The following is a 19,857-nucleotide window of genomic DNA, read 5'->3' as shown; positions in this document are numbered from 1 at the left end:
GTCTTTCCTTGCAGGTAATGTACAGAAGGATTCTGCAGCAGGCGGGGTTCATACAGTTCGCACAACTTCAGTTTCTGGAAGCTAAAGAGCTCTTCAGGTAATTTGAGGTGTTGGTAGCAAGCCCTCCTGTGTGTCTCTCTGTGGTCAAAACCTTCACCTAGACTGTGTGGCCATGATGGGAGATGTCGCCGCGCTTAGCTTGTGCCTCACGGGGAAGTGGTGAGGCTTCTTGACAGTGGCAGCCATCACCAACACTCGTTCCTCGCCCCCACCCCTTAGCCTCAGTTTACTTGCCCTGTGTCCTGAGGAGGGCAGAGGCTGACGAGGGCATGCCCCTAACAATCCCACGAAGAGAGGAGAAGGGAATCCCGAAGAGTGAATTTAATAACGTGAAGAATTCCTAGGAAAATACTGTTGCCCACTTTTCCTTTCCTTTGGAGATTTCACAGGAAATCAGGGAGCTTAGGAAAAGAGCGGGTGCTTCTGGGAAGACTCATGAAAACTCCTTCCAAAGACTTCACGAGGAGAATGTTCATAAGAACAACTTGGGACATACGTTTCGAAATGTCTAACTAGAATAGATTCTGTGTAGTCTGGAACCTTCTAAAAGATAAAATGTGTGCTAAGCACCGGAAGAGGTCCTTCACATCCAAGTAACAACCACAGCAGGGCACCGCTGTTTTGTCAGGCATCAGACCTGCCACAGCTCCGGCCTCCTCCTCTGGCACATGCTTGGTTGTAGGAGCAGGTATCTGAGTAAAGAAGGAACCACTCAGCGAATCACGATGCCCAATGTAGCTTACACTTTGTAAATTCTGTGTGCTGTTACCATCGGTTCCTGGCAGGATCAGTCACTTCGGGGCTTAAATAGATTCTTTGTCCCTTTGGACCTGGGCGCTTTTCCATCCTGCCTGCTTTGTCCCTGCAGTGTCGAAAACCTCCTCACTTGGGTCACGGGTACATCTTTCTTCTTGGGTTAATTTGCAACAGTGGGCGAATGGTCACAATATATTCATAGAAGAGTTCGTGGATTTTGTAATAGACTCGTGTAGGGCCTGTCAGTCATTAATAGAAGGTTCCTGTCTTTCATGCTTCAGCCTCTTACTGGTTTACATTGACTGCTGCTCAGTTTTTGTCAAAAGTGTGGCTGAGGGGTGCCTGGTGGCTCAGTCAGTTAAGCGTCTGACTTTGGCTCAGGTCATGATCTCACGGTTCGGTTCGTAGGTTCGAGCCCCACGTCGGGCTCTGTGCTGACAGCTCAGAGCCTGCATATGCTTCAGATTCTGTCTCCCTCTCTCTCTGCCCCTCCGCCTGACCCTGCTCACGCGCTCTCTCTCTCTCTCTCAAAAATTAATAAAAAAGACAAGCGTGGCCGAGGAAATTGACACTTGAGGAAGACACTTCAAGACAGACGTGACTCCACTTTCCCTTCCTGTGTCCATGACAGATGTTGCTAATAATGTGAATTTTTTTTTCTCATTGGTGTGGGACATGTCCTCAGATTTCCTTCTCAGTTCAGTGCTAGAAGCCCCAACTGCCAGCCAATCATGGTCGGCACGCTGGGGGTCCGTACGCTCTGTGTCTGTTTCTCTAGATGTTACACAGCCTGTCCTTGTGTCCAGTCAGGCCAGCACTTGGCCCAAGCCCCAGAGCCAGAGCGGCAGGGTAAGGCTGCACCCGGCTTTTACGGCCTGCCCATACAAGTCTGGAATCTGACTGTGTGCCTATTGGGCAGTGCAGGTGCGGCTCCATGGTGTGGGTGGAGGTGCTCTGGGGGACAGTGCAGAGCACGGGCTTGGATCGGGATTTGGCCGGATCTCAAATGGTGAGAAGCTTCCCAAATGGAGTCATGCAGTCATGACCTTTTGAGCTGGATAATTTGTTACGGGCGCACTCTCGTGCATTGGAGGAGCCCTGGTCTCTACCCACTGCGTGCCAATAGCACCCTCCAGTGGTGACCAAAAGTATCTCCAGACATTGCTAACTTCCCCAGGGAGCAAAACTGCTTCCCTGGAGGACCGTTGCTTTAGGCAGAGGGAACACACAGGAAAGGCTGAGAGTCATGAAGTGTGTAAACTGGAGAGGTGATGAGGTGGCGTTGAAGCCTCGGAACATGAGAGGGACAGTGGAAGCCAAAGCTGTAAGGTCATCGGGAGCAGCTAGGAAGGGCCCTGAATGCCGAGCTCAGGGGTCTGACGTTCATCCTGGGGAGGCCCAGAACCGCAGGAAGTGGGGAGAGGGCAGGAGTGGAAGAAAGGAGGGCCAGAGGCCGGAAGTTGGGGAGGAGGAGACTCAGCTTGAAGGAAGGCGGACGCAGCGAACTTCGCAGAAAGTGTAGACCCTGGGCCCTACCTGAGGTTCCCATTCATGTCTGGCGGCCCTGCGTCTGTTTCTGTAAGAGGGGCACCACAGGTAGGGCTGCTTCTGGGCCAAGGTTGAGGCCCGCAGCTCGGTAATGCCACCGCTGGCTTGTTGTGGACAAGATGAGCAGGCGCGGTGGGGACAGGGTCAGTGGTGAAGCTGAGGTGGGATGTCACCAGATGGGCTCCCTTGGCCTTCCGAGGGTAGGACACCACACTGGCCATTTCAGCCGCAGCCTCATCTTATGCTCTGAGAGGCCGTCGAGAGTCACCACGGATGCGGCCTCACAAATGCTCTCGCGGCTCCTATTAGAAGATCTCTGAAGGGGATGTTGTAAGTCATGTTCTCGCAAAGTCCCTTCTTTGTGGACCGTGCAGCACACCTGGTTATAGTTTGTGCCAGGAGAAACGTCGGACTGTACTTCGCCTTTGACCGGACAGTGACGTGTTCCCTTCACGTTCCTTTCCTGGCCTCGGTTTCCAGGGAGTCCGGCGCTCCCTTGGTGTTGGGACCGCCTCGGGTGTCTTGATGTTGCATGCCGGCACTGGAGGGGGGCGTGTGTGTCTCTCGCCGTGGTCCCCTCTCTGCTGTCGGAATCGCGTGGTGGCACTCCCCTCGGCAGTGCTCTGCTGGGCTCGCGCATCCGGACGCTCGCTCTGACGTGCTCCCCCACACATCCAGCTCCCCGTTAACGTGTGCGGGCGTGCACGCCCCCCCCCCCCCCCCGTGTTGTTTTGTGTGCCTATGTGTACTCTCTCTCTCTTTTTGCTTCATTTAGTTTGACACTGTAATTGCAGAAGCGGCCAGCTTGATGTCCGGGAGCTGATCTCTCTCTACCCCTTCCTGTTGCCCACCTCTTCCTCATTCACACGGTCCCACCCTCCTCTCCACGAGTATGCAGACCTGAACCAGCTGACCCAGGGGGACCAGGAGAAGATGGCCAAGTGTAAGCGCTTCCTCATGAGCTACCTGAACGAAGTCCGCAGCACAGAGGTCGCAAATGGCTACAAGGAGGACATCGACACGGCCTTGCTCAAGCTGTACGCGGAGGCCGACCACGACAGTCTGCTGGACCTCCTGGTCACCGAGAACTCCTGTCTTCTGACGGACAGTGCTGCCTGGCTGGAGAAGCACAAGAAGTGAGCGTTCCCTCCCCACACGCGGCCAGGGGTCGCCTGCTGGCCTTTCCGCCACCACAGGGAGGCTGTTGGGAAGCGGAGACTCGTCACGGGACCCCTGTGACACCGTGGCGACAGCCCAGTGCCCCTCAGGGTAGATGCCCCCGGCACAGTCTGCAGACCAACCGGAAGGGTCTTGGAAGGCATTAGGTCTCATACCAGTTCTTTAATGATGCTGACCCCAGCCAGTCAGAGGCCCAGTTAGTAAAGGAAGTGATTCTGAGCCTTCATATCCATAGCGTTGCACATAGAACTCACCCACGCAGGACGCCACGTGTGTGTTGGTAAAATCAGCAGCACACTCGAGTCATTGATGACCGGATTGCACAGATAGATAGACATCCGCATAAATAAAAAGGGGGACTTGGTCTTGTTGGTAAAAGTTTATGGCTTAAAACTCTGCTTTTATTATGAGCACGAGATGGTAGGCAGCCGCCCCTTGCCATACGCACAAGGGCGGTTAATTGTAGTGACTGACGTGGGAAGAAGGGCCCGTGTCGTCTTCATTCTGGGCAGGTGCGAGAGGGCTTTCTTCAAAAGTGTTGGATGATCCCTAGAGTCCTGCAAGCAGTAAGATGCTTTATCTGTGGTTTCTGTTGTGTATTCGAAGTAGCAGAAGTACTGACGAAATCCCACGGAAACCACAGGGGTTACAGTGCTGGATCCCATTCAAATGCCGGAGACAACTCGGGGCTTGTGATCGGCCTCAGCGTGGGTGTTCGCTCCTCCTGGCACTTTCCCTCAGTTTCCCAAACACGCTATGGGAGGGCGTTATTTTGTTTCAGAACCAGAAAATAACACTGATGCCTCGTGGTGGTGACTTGGAATGGTAGGGAGCAGACAGGGTAACTGCCTGAGAGGCTAAGGAAGAGAGGAGGGCACCGGCGAATAGTTCGTTATCTTACGAGTTTGCTCTCGGAGGGAAGAAATCCAGCATCCCCCTGTGTTGGCTTCTGCCAGTCCCCAGCTGGGGAGGGGGATGACCGGGAGCAGGACACCCCAGTGGAACTTGGGAGGCTGGAACGGCTCACCACCTGGGCAGTGTCAGTGCCATCGCTAGTCTTTTCCACTCACGAGGGAGAAAATGAGTGGTGGAGACAGTCCACCTGCTCAAGGCCATGGAGGCCCTAAGTCATGAAACCTGAATTGAAGCTCAGGGCCTAGAACCCTGGGTGCCCTCTCCCAGGGCTCACCCCTCCTCCCTGCTGTCCTCCGCGGTGGCTGGGTGCTCTTGGCCCGTATTGCTGTCGTTCGTATTCAGACTCCTTACCCCTTCTTTCCGTAATAGCTCAGACGGCACACTTTCCGACCACTCTTTTAATACCTTGTGATGGTTGACGGTGATTATCTGAAAAGATACAGAATCGTATTAACATTTGAGGAAATTGTGAAGCCATTCCAAACACGATTTTCCATAGCACAATTACTGTTTTATTTTTCAGCTTATGCTAGACTTGAATACGATCCTTTTTGGAAGTTGAGGGGGCATACGTTTGCACACCCGAAGTAAATAAACAGAAATGAGGATCTTTTTGTCCTTGGAAATTTGTTGTTGAACTCAATACGAATACGAGGGACCGGGGCGAGGGGCGGGGGGCGGGGGGGCGCGGGGAGGCTGTTGCTGGGTGGGCGCCACCCGCAGCCGCTGGCGGAAGAGGGTGCACTTAACGCGGTGTCTCCTTTCAGGTATTTTGCACTTGGACTGCTCTATCATTATAATAACCAAGACGCTGCGGCCGTGCAGGTTAGTGCAAAAGCATTTCAGCATTACTTAAAAACCTCTGTCATTTAGCTCCGTGTTACCTGGGGAGGAGCTTCCCAAGTTGGCGGAGGCTGCTTTTGCCCGGTCTACACCCCTTTTTACAGAGTAAGAACAACAACTGTTTTAGAAAGTGACCTCCTTGACTAATGTCAGCCAAGGGCTTTCTTTTCCTTGTCTTTACGTCTCTTTCGAGGACATTATCAAGATTGAGTTTTGAAAATTTAAGAACTAAAAATACGACTTCTTACTGAGCCACAAGGCGTGGGGCACCACTGCCTTATTCGAAAACTAAGCCTGCGAATATCAGCTTATTTATAACCTCCGCCGTTAATGACACTAACCGTTGCCGCTGGGGAGAGTAAATCATTATCCCCATGTCACCTGTGACAGAACTAAAGCTGATCAAGGCCAGTCACTGGCCCAGGGTCACAGCCTTGCTCCGTGGTAGAACAGGGATTTGAACCACGATTCCAGGTGGCCCTGGCAGGGATACTGCACCTGAGATAAAAAGGCATCAATCCCTAGTCTCCTCTGTCTCGTCTCGCCTCTCACGCCTTGTGACAAACGTCATCTCACACTGTCAGGAGACCTTCTCCCCTTCTGTCACTTGGTATGCACTGGTATCATTCTTTTTCTGTTGTTCTGAGAGTGGCCGAGAACATTGGCAGTAGTCCCCAGGCTAACGTCAGCCCTATGACTTTGGCAAAGCTACACATGCAATCACTGTCATTAACCTGATGGCAGATGAGGTTTAAAAAAAAAAAAAAAAAAAAGGTTTCTATCAACACACCCAATGGCCAAGAGTAGATTCGGGCGTCAAGAATAACGTTTTTATATTGTAAAACACATGGCTGTAAGAATTATAGCTTGATAACAGCGGGGCTATAGAGTGGGGTTTGCAAGATCCAAGTGATACGAAATAAATCTTTATATATGGCAGAACTCTACTGTGAAGAAAATGACACGTTTCCGTGTATGTGTGATTAGGTTATTTGGTTTGAGGAATACAGTGTGGAAGAAACTGGGACCATAAGAAAGGTTCATATGCTAATATCAGAAGTACAGTCTACACCAGCAGCCCTGCTTCTTGGGCCTCTTGCGGGTGGTGTGGTCCTGAAGTATGGCGCACTGGGCAGGTGGGTGAGGTCCAGGAGATGCGGTACAGGCTGAGGGGCCTCCGTCATCTCTTCCACTCCCTTGTGATGCAGCCTCATCCCGGGTTTCCGAAAGTAAGCTTTGGTTTACACAGCGGGGAAGTTTCTGGATGAAATAGCAAGGGACTTTTATTATTAGCAGCTGTCATGAGCCCCTGTGCACAAGACAGAGCACTAGGGGACAGAATCACCAGTATTTTTGAATGCACAGTGTCTGACCCTCCTGGTCCACAAAGGACGTCAAAGTCCAGGATCCCTGTGGTGGGGAAGGTGGAAACAGCCCCGCCAATGGAGGCAGTTAAGTTTCGTCTGCATCAAGATGCTGTCAGTGATCGTTTTATCTCATGAAGAAACGTTTTTAATACATCTGCGTCTTTCCACCTGTTGTGTTTACTATTCGTATTACTGTGATCTCATTAGAAAGGAAAGAAAAATAATTTGGTGCTTTATTTTCTTGATGTCCTGGACCCCGTCTTCTATATTGCTTTATTCCTCTGAAAAGCTTAAAATTCGTTTAGGCCTTCAAAGTTTAAAATTTGTCCTACTACTTTAAAGGATCCAAAGGCCAAATAAGTAAATGTGTGCCCTTCCGTAGGTAATTCTGAAAGGTATGTAACCTTCCGTTTCTTTTTGTTCTTTACTCCTTTCCAGTTATGGGTGAACATTGTGAACGGGGACATTCACGACTCCACTCGCTCAGACCTATACGAATATGTCGTTGATTTCCTTACCTATAGCTTAGACCAGGAACTCGTGTGGAAGTACGCTGATTGGGTCCTGCAGAAAAGTGAGGAGGTTTGTGCTTCATAAATGCATTGGGGGGGGGTGGGGTGGGGGGAGTGATTTTAAATGATTGATTTTAACAACAACCGTCCATGTTGTTCCTCCCCTTCTAATGGCTCATCTTGAGCCTTTGGAATGCCCAGTCTTAGGAAGTTCTGCATTTCAGCACTTCTGAGATACACTGTTCCGCACATCAGTGTGGGGCAGGCCCCTTCTGTAGAAAAGCAGAAAGCGTGGCCGGGGTTCCTTCGCATCTTCTGAAAAACGTGTGTGTGAACCCCCATGCCTGACCAAGCATGACCCTTCTGATTTCTGTGGGCTGGCGCAGGATCAGATGGTCGCCTTGCAGGGCGTGGTACCCCGCCTGGGCCACACCAGGCAGACCCTTGTCCTGTCTCTGTGCCGCACCCCCTGGCGTGGCAATCGTGGCTCTGGAGGTAGGAGGGAGCCCTGCTCAGGACTTGCCATCTTGGAGGCTGAGGAAGGGCAGCAGTGAGGAAGCACCCCGAGGAAACTCCTGCTGGCTGCAGGGTGTGGGGGGAGTAACGCATAAGCTCAGGACTCCTCTGTGAAGCCGCTGGAGGACTGGAAAAGAGACAGCATCTCAGCCGTCACCGTTAAAAACACACATTTCCTTGGTTCCCCTTGGAGGAGAGAAACTTAGCTTCCTGACTCGGGACCTTCATCTTAAACGTAGAGTTTTCTGCATGTCACATCTGCCTTTGAAAAATCCGAGCTGGGGTATGTTCTCCATGGTACTCTCTGAACTGGGAGGTCTGAGCCCATGGGCTTCACGTGCTTTTAACTCCATCTTTACTTGGCCTCTGTGCACACACACCTACAACATACCCTGACACACTCAGGCACACCTGAAACATGGATCCAAAACGGTTGAAAGCTTTGGGCTCCTCCCGATGCTAATAGATGGTATCAGCAAGTCATTCCCAGGATTCTGTGTGCCTGGTGATGAGCCAGCCACTCGACCTGTATCATTTCTTTCAAATGCCACAACAACGCCACAAGGGGGAATTATGAGGAGAGCAAAGCTCAGCTCTAGAAACTTCCCCAAGGTCGAATAGTTGGTACAGCACAGACACAAATCCAGGCTTATAGAACTCAGACTTCACACTCAGGAGAGCGGTGCTGTATTTCTTGTGTGTGTGTGTGTGTGTGCGCACATGTGTGTGATAGAATGCCCAGGAGAAGTATAGTATGCCTTTATTTGCCTACCTGACCCATTAGCGTTTCTGTTGAAGATGGAATTGCCACAGGGAGCTCCATTCAACAGGCACAGGAAGGCCGTCTGGAAACTTGCTCAGGGACGGGCCTTGGATCTACACAGATGATCCACATAGTGGATCCCTGTGTGCAGAGAACTCAGTTTACTGAACGTTCAGTACTGTATTTGTTCTTTCACTTACTGGCCAGCAAGTGACCATCCTTGTCTGCAGATCGCCTTAATATTACAGAGTTGGTGCCTCTCTGGTTAATTAATGTTTCATTCTTTAATTTCTCGCCTTTAAATTTTTTTTTTTTTATGTTTATTTTTTTGAGAGAGGGAGACAGAGCGCAAGTAGGGTAGGGCAGAGAGAGGGAGACACAGGATCTGAAGCAGCTCCAAGGCTCCGAGCTGTCAGCACAGAGCCCAATGCGGGGCTCAAACTCACGAACTGTGAGATCATGACCTGAGCTGAAGTCAAACGTTCAGCCGACGGAGCCACCCAGGCACCCCTAATTTCTGACCCTTTTAGGAGAAATTCCGATGAGGTGTATGAGGTTTCCCGTCTTTGTGCCGTGCTCTTTGGACTTTGCCAGTGCCCCACCCCATACTGTGTTGCTGTATCTCCGTGTTTTTGACAACAATTTTCCCCAGACATAAATGTCCATCGATTAGAATAAACATAAGATGGCATCCGGAGAAGGAAATAGCTAAATTACTATTCTCCTTTCAGGTTGGAGTTCAAGTTTTCACCAGGAGACCTTTGGATGAACAGCAGAACAGTTTTAATCCCGACAGCATTATCACTTGCCTTAAGAAATACCCTAAAGCCCTTGTTAAGTATCTGGAACATCTGGTCATAGACAGGAGACTGCAGGTGAGCGCTTTTGAACTTGGACTACCACGAGCAGGGCTGCCATGTCCTAGTAGTAACTTAAGAGAGAGAATTTGACCGGAAAGCGTGTTGGCAGATGGTTCTAATGTAATATCTTAAATGTAGATGTTTTCGGTGTTCTAACGTAATAGTTTAAATGCCCTGCTCCCCGGATGCTCAGTCCGTGCTCGTGGATGGTCTAGAGGCCCGGAGGCTAATGAAGGAGAGGCATGTCGCCTTTTCTTTGCCCTCCATCTTGTATCCATCCAGCTCCTATTTTTTGTCTCCTTTCCTTCTTTGTTACTATCCTCAAGGGAAATGAGAGGAGCCGTACCTTTTTGGGAAACGCCTAAATCCCGTGGCCCTTCTCAGATGAGAAGTGACCCTTTTATATTTTGCTCCAGAGTTTAAGTCTGCCTTCCCCGTATTGGCGGTTTCTGAGATGTTTCCGATCCAACAAATATGTCCCGTGCAGTGCCCTCGAGCCCCTGCCCTGGCTCGCCTGGGCGCAGGCCTGGTGTCGGGAGCACCCGCTGGCTGGGAGCGCTCCGGCTTCCCGCCTGCCAACGTGCCAACGCCGTCATCTCCCGCAGAAGGAAGAGTACCACACACGCCTGGCGCTCCTCTACCTGGACGAGGTGCTGCAGCAGAGGCGGTCCGGCGCCAACAGCAAGGGTGCGGAAGCGACGGAGACTCAGGCGAAGCTGCGACACCTGCTCCAGAAGTCTGATTTGTACCGAGTCCACTTCCTGATAGGTGAGCAGCATCCCGCCAGCCTCTCCTTGACCTGCTCACCTTGGCAGGCGCGGATGAAGGCTCTGCCATAGCTCCTCGTTTTGATGGGGCGATTCCTTGGGCCTCTTCTGGCACAAAGTCAGCCGTCTTGGAGGGTGGGGCGAAGCCTCTCAGGCCTCCACCTTCTAGAAAGGGACGTTGGCCCTTTAGCCAGGGACACAAAGCTGCCGGTGGCGGGGAAGGGCGGGGGTTGGAAGGCCGCTTATCTGTCGAGCCTACCTTCACTAGACTGCCTTATTCCTCTTCGGCCCGCTTGATTCTCAGTTCCTTCTGATGGCACCAGCGTTTGGGCGAGGCTGTGCCAGCTAGCACCGCCCCCAGCAGCCCACTCAGATTTCTCGAGGCTCCAAACCGTGAGCTCTGGGCCACAGGTGTCTTGGATGGGAGCCTGGTTTTCATTTCCTTGGGGTGCAGAGCCCACGGTTTTTGTGTTGCGTAAAGTGCCACAAAGCAGCATAGTGCTTGCACCTGGTAGAATGAACTAGATTCACAATGTGCTTGACATAGTAGAGTTTTCAGATTGGTCCTTACTGGGATTAGTAATGTATTTCTCCTTAAATGTGCAGTGTTTTTTGACCATAACTACAGTTGATTCTCATTATTCGCTGTAGTTATGTTCTATAAAGTCTCCACAGACATTAAATTACTGAATCCTGAACAGTGCTACCCAGGAAATACAGGGTCAGCTTCCTGCAAACCTCTGCTCACATTTTTGTCAACTGATCAGTACATAACCTTGTTTTATGAGTGCTTCTGTTTAAAGACACCTCATTTAATAGGTATTGTTGATTCATTAACATTGAACTCAAGGCCAACAGAACTCTAGCTCAGGCTTGAACGAAGCTCATTGAATACACACATTTTTTCTGGAAGGCACGTCACAGCCCTCCTGTGCTTGGAAACGGTAGGCCCCACTTGGGCACTGTGCTTGGGGCCCATTCTAAATGGCAAAATTACCAACAAAAAGCACAAAAACACAAAAATCGTGGCACTGCATACACCATGGAGAGGACCGTTTACTGAATGAGGGCTTCAACAATAAGGCAGAGCATCACCTTATGGGCCCTCGGTTGGGAATATGCGTGTCAGGTGGCTCGAATTTTGTGCCGCCCTGTGCATGTCCGCAAATGAGTGTAGAAGCACCACAACTGCTGACTTTGGGGTTACAGATAAATTTTGGTGAATAGGCAAATTCACGAATACAGAACTGAATAATGAGGACTGACTGTATACACCAGGCCCAGGTCAGAATGCTTAGCGTGCGTTAGGACGCTCTCCACAACGACCCTCTGAAATAAGTCCTGTTTTTAAAAATTATTTTTACTATTGTTTTTACGGGGGTGTCAAAGCTTAGAGAAGTTACCCAACTTGCCTCAGGTCACACAGCTCACGGACAGTAGGTCCAGAGTGTGGACTGGGGTGGTTGCCACCTCACATGAACCACAGAAACTCGTTGTGGCCTGTGTTTGCACCGGGGCTGACCTTCAGCCGTGATGCTCGCCAGCCACCCTGGTCCCTCACGGCCGCTGTCCGTGCTTTTTGGGCGATGCCCATGCTGTATGGTTGTTAAACAGTTTTACTGTCAGCCCTGATGTCCATCATGCTTCATGCTTTACAAGTCTCTTCGTGCAAATCTCATGCTAGTCATGGGCTTGTTGATCAGGTTCTCGGTCAGCTAACGTCTGTGAGTATGTGTAGAGTATCAGACGCTGCACCGAGGATATAAAGGTGGATGTCACTCAGTTCTGGCCTTCAGTTTAATGAGCATGCACATAGCGGCCGATAGCAGCTCTGCGTGGGGTGGAGGGGAGGGAGCACGGAGAAGGCGCTGTTTGAGCAGTCACAGAGATAAGCCAGGGCTTGCAGATAAGACTGGGGAGCTTGCAGGAAAGGGGGTGTCCGCCAGGGCACTGTGGAAGAACACTGGAAGCTGAGAGACTCACTCTTTGCCCTCGTTAGGTGACTTTGGCGGCGTCAGCCTGGGCACGTTGTAGTAGCATTTCTTGTGCAGCCTGCCCGCCCGGGGTGGCCGAGAATCAAATACAAACGGGATGATAGATGTGGAAAGTGCAGTCACTGCCGTGGTCTTTTCTCAACCAATCTGCGCCTCTCCCGTGCCCTACATGTGGTTGCCACTTAGCAATTATTTGGTGACCTTTCCTTGTGAGGATGACAAGGATACACGTTGCAGCTTCTGTGTTTAGTGCTGTAGGTGACACATGTTGTGGAACCAGCCATTTGCTGCGGGTGTCTGCCGTGTGCCTCAGGCCGGAGTGTGGCCACGCTCCTAAGTCCGAATGCCCAGAATCCCAGTATTAATGTTGGCCTCTGAAATAGGAGCTGTCCCTCGAACATCCTTCTACAGCAGGAAGAGATCTGACGTTACCTTCCTCGGTTGCCGAGGGAGCGGAAAACAAGGGGCCTCTACCAGTGAGACACAGCCCGCTGCGGGCAGGGCCTCGGTCAGAACTTTCTGTGGTGGTGTCGTGTTGCTCGTAGCCTGGCACCTTAAATTGCAGGAGACACAACAGCTTTAGAGTAATGTCGATATGGATGGTTAACAAGAGGGACCCATACTCCTTTCTGTGAACTGTATTTTCAGTTGGAAGAAAGGGGCTCGCCACACGTTTTTGGCAGGGCGGGGTTCTTGTCAGAACGTAAGTCAGCGTAGTGCCTTTCCACTGTGGTTGAAGATCCCGTACTGGGAAAATGGGAACAGTGCTGGATTAATTAGAAGCCTGAAGCCGTGATACCCTGTTTGACCAGGGCCCGCTGAGATGACAGGTCATTTGTTTCCTTCAGCCGCTAAGCATTATGAAAAATAACGTATTCTGCCGTTAGGCTCTACCTATAAGTAGGGTCCGGCCTCCCCTTCGGGGACGCCAGATCTGCAGCACGGAGGTACAGGCAGGCCTCGTGTGAACCGTCTAGGTGGCCGGCTCCCCTTTACCCCTTCTTAGGCTGAGAGCACCCGGGGGTTGGGGGCAAGCCGGGGCTGGCTCTAACCGCTGGCTGCTGCCGCACAGATAGAGTCCGGGGCGCCGGCCTCCCCATGGAGAGCGCCATCCTGCACGGCAAGCTGGAGGAGCACGAGGAGGCCCTGCGCATCCTGGTGCACGAGCTGCAGGACTTCTCGGCGGCTGAGGACTACTGCCTGTGGCGCTCCGAGGGCAGAGACCCGTCGTACCGGCAGCGGCTCTTCCACACGCTGCTGGCCATGTATCTCCAGCCCGGCCCCTCCGTGCCCGAGCTGGCCGTGGCCGCCACGGACCTCCTGAACCACCACGCGGCCGAGTTCGACGCCGCCCGCGTCCTGCAGCTGCTGCCGGGCACCTGGTCGGTGCAGCTCCTGCGCCCGTTCCTGACCGGGGCCGTCAGGGACAGCGTGCACGCCCGGAGGACCACTCAGGTGGCCCTCGGCCTGGCCAAATCCGAAAACCTGATCTACAAGTACGACAAGGTGAGAGCCGGGCTCCAGAGAAACGCCCACAAGTGGAATAGCGGACCGTGTGGGAATTGTTTTTGCACTCTTGAGGAAGCTCCATACCGTTTTCCAGAGCGGCTGCAAGAGTTTGCATTCCCACCAGCAGGACACATCTTCCTGTCACGGCCCGAATCCCGTCCTGGGAGCCCCACCCTCATGACCTCACCCAACCTCTGTCACCTCCCAAAGGCCCCCAGTACATCACATTGAAAATTAGAACTTCTGCATAGGAAGGGGCTGGGAGAGGGGGATACAAACATTCCGTCCCCGACAGTCCCCAGTTTATATCCCTTTCTGGAGACTTCTCTCTTGTGAGACCCACACTCTATGCAGCCGGCAGGGGGATCTTTCCAGAGCAGGAACCCGATGTGTTCCTCCCCCGTGGAAGCCTTCGTGAGTCCCCAGTAGAGGAGTTGAGGCCTGGAGGGTTCCATCTCCTCTCCTTTGGTCTGGCCCTTTCCGTCTATTGCTGCTTCCCAGGACATGTGGAATCTCCCAGATGTGATAGGTTGCTTCATACATACAGGCTTCGTACCTGCGGTGCCCCCTGAGATGGTCCTAACCTTTCCTTTTATGCCTGGTGAACGCCTACTCAAAACCCAGCCTCGGTATTTTTTCCTTTGTGAAACCTTCATATCCCTTCAAGCAGATAACTCCCCTCCTTCGCCCACCGCACATTCCGGCATGCATTCATAATTGTCTCCCTTCACCATTAGACTCTGGGTTCTTTGAGGGCACAGAACTTCATCTGTGTATCTCAGTATCCCTGGAGCCAAGCCTGGCATCTCAAAAGTGTTTAATAAGTGTTTGTTGAGTGACTGATGAAACTAATGAGTACAGGGTGAATTCACTGAATTGGTAATTGGTCCTGCCGGTAGGCAGAGTTGCCTGGGTTGACACCAGTGAACGGTGCAAAAAGGCTTTTTACCTCGCAGAACTGAGGGGGTTACAGCCCGGTTTTGTTCGCTGCCTTTAAACAAATGAAATTATGTTTTCTAGGACCAGGCAGGAGTGTGCCATGAATGAACCATATGGCTTTGATGGAGTCCCTTATTTGTGCCTTACATTCCCTGTTTGCAAATGAGAGGGCCAAGGAATTGGATGATTTACACAGCTTTATTCAGCCCTAACATGGCATGACTTTCCAACAGGCATTGGCTCAAACACAGAGCTCAGAGAACGTTGGAGAGAGGGCCTGTTTAGAAATGCCCGTGGCCGGCGAGCAGCAGTTACTTTCATAAAATAAGAAAGCAGTTTTGTAGCATTTTTTTTTATCTCTCCAGTTCCTAGGGACGTTTTTGTTTATTTTCACCTTTAATATTCTGGTGTTTTTTTTTTTTTTTACTGTTTATGATTTTTGAGGCGGGTGGCAGAGGATCTAAAGCGGGCTTTGCACTGCCAGCACCGAGCCCGATATGGGGCTCAAACTCGCAAACTGTGAGATCGTGATCTGAGCCGAAGTCAGATGCTTAACCGACTGAGCCACCCAGGTGCCCCTCCTCTAATACTCTGTTCAAAGAAATGGACGTTAAAGCAGTCCTCATGAGTAACAATCATCCATGGGGTAACGCGCGTCCACTCTGAAAAACTGGTATAACTCTAGCTGACAGTGTCCTCGGTCTTTTTTTTGCAGATGAAGTTGAAAGGAAGCTCAGTTCGGCTTTCGGACAAAAAGCTCTGCCAGATGTGCCAAAATCCCTTTCGTGAGCCCGTGTTTGTTAGGTATCCAAATGGTGGTCTCGTCCACACCCACTGTGCTGCCGGCAGACACACGAACCCCAGCCCCCCCGGCCCTGGCGCACGGACTTGAGGAGGCCCACCCGAGGGCGTGAGAAGGACCCTGAGCTCTTTACCAAGCCTGCTGGGTGCAGAGAGCAGAAGCCGCTGCACTTGTGCCAGCCAGGACGAAGGGGTGACATCTGGGTGCTGGGGAGACGTCGGTCAGCGTGAAACAGGGGCTCTTCACTGCTGACCACTCTACATTGAATGTAAATGGAAAATCCCACAAATAGAGACATGTTAGGGTTCGCCCGTCCCGGTACTTTGTAATCCAAAACGAATGCCTACTTTGAGAGAAAAATGAGCCTTCTCTCTGCAGTGTGGACATCCTGGATTCCCCCACTCCGGTGCCCTAGTCTCCAGATGTGCATTTGCACTGGGAACGTGCTCCAGGGCGGCACAGGGATGAAAAGCTCGCTCGGCAGGGTGAGGAGCCGCACGGTTGCGAGCAGGGGTTGGGGGGGGGAGGGGGGCTGTCTGTTTCCAGGATTACCTCGTGGCCTCCGCCTTTGCCCTTAGCTGACCTTGGGGAAATCTTTTGGTTCTTTCTACTTCCCGTGTGACTCTCAACCCCTAAAGGATTCTGCCTTGTTTACCCGAGCACCCCCTTTCGGGGGAATTTGTACACTTCTGGCTGCCTCGCCAGTGAGGACCTGTCGGAAAACGGTGTAGCCCCAAGAGAGAAGCCGCTCGCCCCATCTGTAAGAGGACAGTGGACGGGAGACCTGTGGCAGGTGAGGGCCCAGGTTTCGGTCCCTGTACTGTCACAACACCTGCCAGTTTGAAACTCCGCAATTGACGTGTTTGACTAAAAAGTTTTATTTGAAGTTCTGTCATCTCTGCAGTTTTTCTCTTGTTTAGAAATTCATCCGTCATATCCGTTAGGGACATTTTTTTTTTTTTTTTCCTTGTTAAAATGTACCTCCTACTGAACACTCGGGAAATTAAAAGGGAAGCGTTACGAGCACAAGCCGAGCAGAACTTCAGGAGAGGCCAGTTTTAACCTCACACCCTCAGCAGGACGGGCAGCGGTGACAGCTGCCTTCCCCCGTGACCGAGATGTCTGTCATCTTTCCTGCCGGGTGCTTCTGCACACCCCGATGAGGAAGTCCAGTCAGGCTGCCTTACCTCCCAGCACTTTACACGCCTGCTCTGAGGTTTCCTGAACTCACAGGAGGAGTCCCTCTTGTTCACCACAGACTGAGTCATTTTGTGTCTCCGCCTAACGTCGTGGAGGAGCCGAAGCCGTCCCTCCTTCGCTGCCCTGTTTTGAATTTCATCGTTGGGATTAATGATTCTATTAAGAACTAACACTAGACACTTGTACCCCCTGCTGTAGCATTAGGGAAACAAGCATTAGCTCGTGTGTCCCAGGAGAGGACCCTGGAACAGAGCCTCTCTCCATCGGCCCGGGCCTCACAGAGCGGGGGTGAAGCGCTCCTTGTCCGTTGTCTGAACAGTGCTCTCCTGTACTAATAATGGTCAGTATTCTTCATCCTTCTGTGATTCCGAGTGGCCCAAGAAAGCAAAGGCGCCTCCGCATTCTTCCCTGTGTCTCCGTCTAAAGAATAAATGAAGAAACTCTTGCAACTCCGCCACACACTGCTTACGTGGGGATGAAGCCCAAGTCCGGTCATGAGTTTGACAGCTTGACCCTGTGGATGACTGTTCCAGGATGGTCATATTACTGTGCACGTTACGGTTACAACTCACGAGCTCGTGTTTATTCCTCCAAGAACAAGCCCCTAGCACGTACCGTGTCACGCTTCCGAAAGCACTGTTTCGCTGGACACGACGTGGGTAAAATCTTGAGAGCACCTTGTGATTGCTCATTCCTAACTTGGGGACACTAGTCTCCGCTCTCTCCGAACACTGGTTGTTTTTTTTTGAAACGTTTCTCATCCTTTAGAATGACGGGGATTAAAGCTGAGTGGCCTCCTGTGTTCAGAACCGTACCTCGTTCTCCTCTTTCTCTGACGTCCACGGGCCCTTTTTTGCAAATCAGATTTTTAAAAGACATAGTTCTCTCTAAAGACCTGCTGTTTTGTGACTGTGCCATTGAGTGGAACAATTAGAACATTGCTCAGCCCTTTTCTCCCCTCATTAGGTTCCGTGTAACCATTCTAGTTAAAACAGCATGAGCTGAACCCAGTTGGCATTAATATTTGAGGGGCAATACTGTTAGATTTTATGAACTGTTTCTCTGCTGTTGCCCCGCAGGTGTTCGTATGGGCGTGTCTTGTAGGGTGTGGAGCATTGGGCCTGAGCTCAGAGCAGGATGGCTCCTGCCCATGACCTTGGTGAGTGCAGAGCAGCTCAGGAGGCTATGGGGTCACACCATCAAACCCATGCCCGTCGCACAACGAGGGTAGCCCTTGCTTTTCGCTTGCTCTCCTACGGAAACTTTTGTCCTTGCAACTTTATCCTTCACCCCGGGTCGGGTCCCAAATACACAAGATGTACAAATGTAAACTTGTTGATTTTATTAAAATTCTTTTAATTCTTTGTTCTTTCTGTAATTTTTTTTTTTTTTTTAATAAAAATTATCTCGGTGAAGTGGTGCTTTCCACTTGGTGCAATACCTAGTCCAAGGAGTTCCGGAAGTTACTCATCCATACCTCGTGGCTCCTACCTGCACCTGCAGAGGACTTGCATTGGCCACCTCTGAAATTCTTTGTTATCACATTACTAAATTTTATAATTTTTGAAATGTTTTTTAAGTGTATTTATTTTGAGAGAGAGAGAGTGCACGAGGGTGGAGACAGAGGGAGAGAGAATGCCAAGCAGGCTCCCCACTGTCATCACAAAGTCCCAAGCGGGGCTCGAACCCACAAACTGCAAGATCATGACCTGAGCCAAAGTCAGTCGCTTAACTGACTGAGCCACCCAGGCGCCCCGTTACCACTTTACTGAGTTTTAAAGGGTCCTCTTCTGTATTTATCTGCTGCATATTCTCAAGGTGCTCCTTGACATCTGTTACCTTTAGATAAATCATACCCTGAGGAATTTAGCCAAGGAGACTTCTGGCAACTTCCCACATACTTCACCTTTCAGCCAAATGCCCTTTAAGTAGACCTGTTGCCGGTGGATTTCTAACTCTGAACATATTCAAGGAGTAGAACTTTTTTGTTTGTCTCACCTTTAAAATTTTACATCATCCTTGTTCACAGCAAGTCTTCGAGAAACCCTGTCAAATGAATTTCACAGCATATTCCCATATTTCTTTTTTTTTTCTTTAATGTTTATTTACTTATTTTGAGAGACAGAGCACAAGCAGGGGAGGGGCAGAGAGAGAATCCCAAGCAGGCTCCACACTCAGCGCAGGGCTTAACACCAGGCTTGATCCCACAACTGCGATATCATGACCTGAGTTCAAATCAAGAGTCAGACGCTTAACTAAGCCACGTAGGCGTCCCTACCGTGTTTCCTTTTTCATTATAGGTGCTGTGTGAGCCCTGAGGAGAGGCTGTGTTAACACAGCTGATCGTCCCTGAGTGCTCTAACCCTGTACCGCATGCCATTCCAGCTGGTAAATTCCACATACGTGTGGGTGACAGTAGAGGTGAGGTGTCAGATCATCCGCATCTCAGGCTGGAGACACTGAGGCACAGGTTGGTGGGATGATTTTCTTGGGACGACAAGTCCAGCCAGCTAGGGTTCAAGTCTCTGCCGGCAGAGATCCCCGCCTGGTGCTTCTCAAGCCACGAGAACCTGCAACCTAGCCAGCCTTGACTGTAGTATTCACACAGTGATGTCACTGCTTTCAGAAAGTCATAAAGCAGCAAGTTTAAGATCCTTTTCTTATTTCTGTGTTATTGGTATCCTGTGGCTCATTAGCGTATTAAAGAGTAGAGGAGAGCATGCTTAGGCTTACAAACCTGCCTGGAAAGGGAGAAGTGGTAGGTTCCCACTGCCTACAAGAACATCGCAAGGCCAAGTGGCTGAGAGAGAAAGCGTGAGTTGATGTCCTAAATGTGACTGTTGGTAGAGGCAAAGACTTGGCGCCTGACTTCGTGAAATGGGCTGTGACTCGTGTTAGATTAATTAAATACCAGCTACCACCCCCATTTGCTCCTGGCAGGTCTGTCAGCCTCTGCGTCTGAAAGGAAAATGTACGAGAAGCTAGACCATATGGACCAGAGGCCCTTTCACCTTCTCAAAAACACTAAATGGCTGGAGCATCATCTAAACGCTTGTTAATACCTTGTTCGGTGATAAGCACTGGAATTAATGAAGCCTGCTTTTCGTTAGCTTGCACTGCAGCCAGGGAAGGGAAACAAATAGCTGTAATTCAGTCTGCAGTCCGGAGCCGTAAATTAGCTAAATGAGACGTGTGGCAAGCTGGGGCTAGAAAGCAGCATGTACAAGTCAACAGGCCAGGTGTGGTTCTGAAGGAAAATGTCACCACTGGACGCAGGGGAGCCTGGGTCTCGTCAGGCTCCGACACTCAGCTGTGGTCCTGGGCCGG

The 19,857-nt window shown here is 51.0% G+C and overlaps 1 protein-coding gene across 2 annotated transcripts in view; it reads left to right on the top strand.

Annotated features, from left to right (window-relative positions):
* The window catches only part of TGFBRAP1 (transforming growth factor beta receptor associated protein 1), a 62,266-nt gene extending 44,372 nt beyond the window's left edge, over window positions 1–17,894 (top strand). For both annotated transcript variants that reach the window (XM_086701447.1, XM_025932253.2), the window contains exons 5-12: window positions 15–97; window positions 3,159–3,500; window positions 5,226–5,283; window positions 7,107–7,250; window positions 9,191–9,334; window positions 9,925–10,087; window positions 13,153–13,586; window positions 15,244–17,894. In XM_086701447.1, the coding sequence (XP_086557573.1) occupies window positions 15–97; window positions 3,159–3,500; window positions 5,226–5,283; window positions 7,107–7,250; window positions 9,191–9,334; window positions 9,925–10,087; window positions 13,153–13,586; window positions 15,244–15,420 (1,545 nt within the window). In that variant the 3' untranslated portion in view covers window positions 15,421–17,894. The remainder of the gene's footprint in view (window positions 1–14; window positions 98–3,158; window positions 3,501–5,225; window positions 5,284–7,106; window positions 7,251–9,190; window positions 9,335–9,924; window positions 10,088–13,152; window positions 13,587–15,243) is intronic.
* Window positions 17,895–19,857: the final 1,963 nt, after the last annotated feature.

The sequence above is a fragment of the Puma concolor genome, chromosome A3 (assembly GCF_028749965.1).
Source record: "Puma concolor isolate L17-30 chromosome A3, mPumCon1.1.hap2, whole genome shotgun sequence".
NCBI lineage: Eukaryota > Metazoa > Chordata > Mammalia > Carnivora > Felidae > Puma > Puma concolor.
Note: the sequence above shows the minus strand (reverse complement) of the source record. Positions and strands in the feature narration are given on the sequence as shown.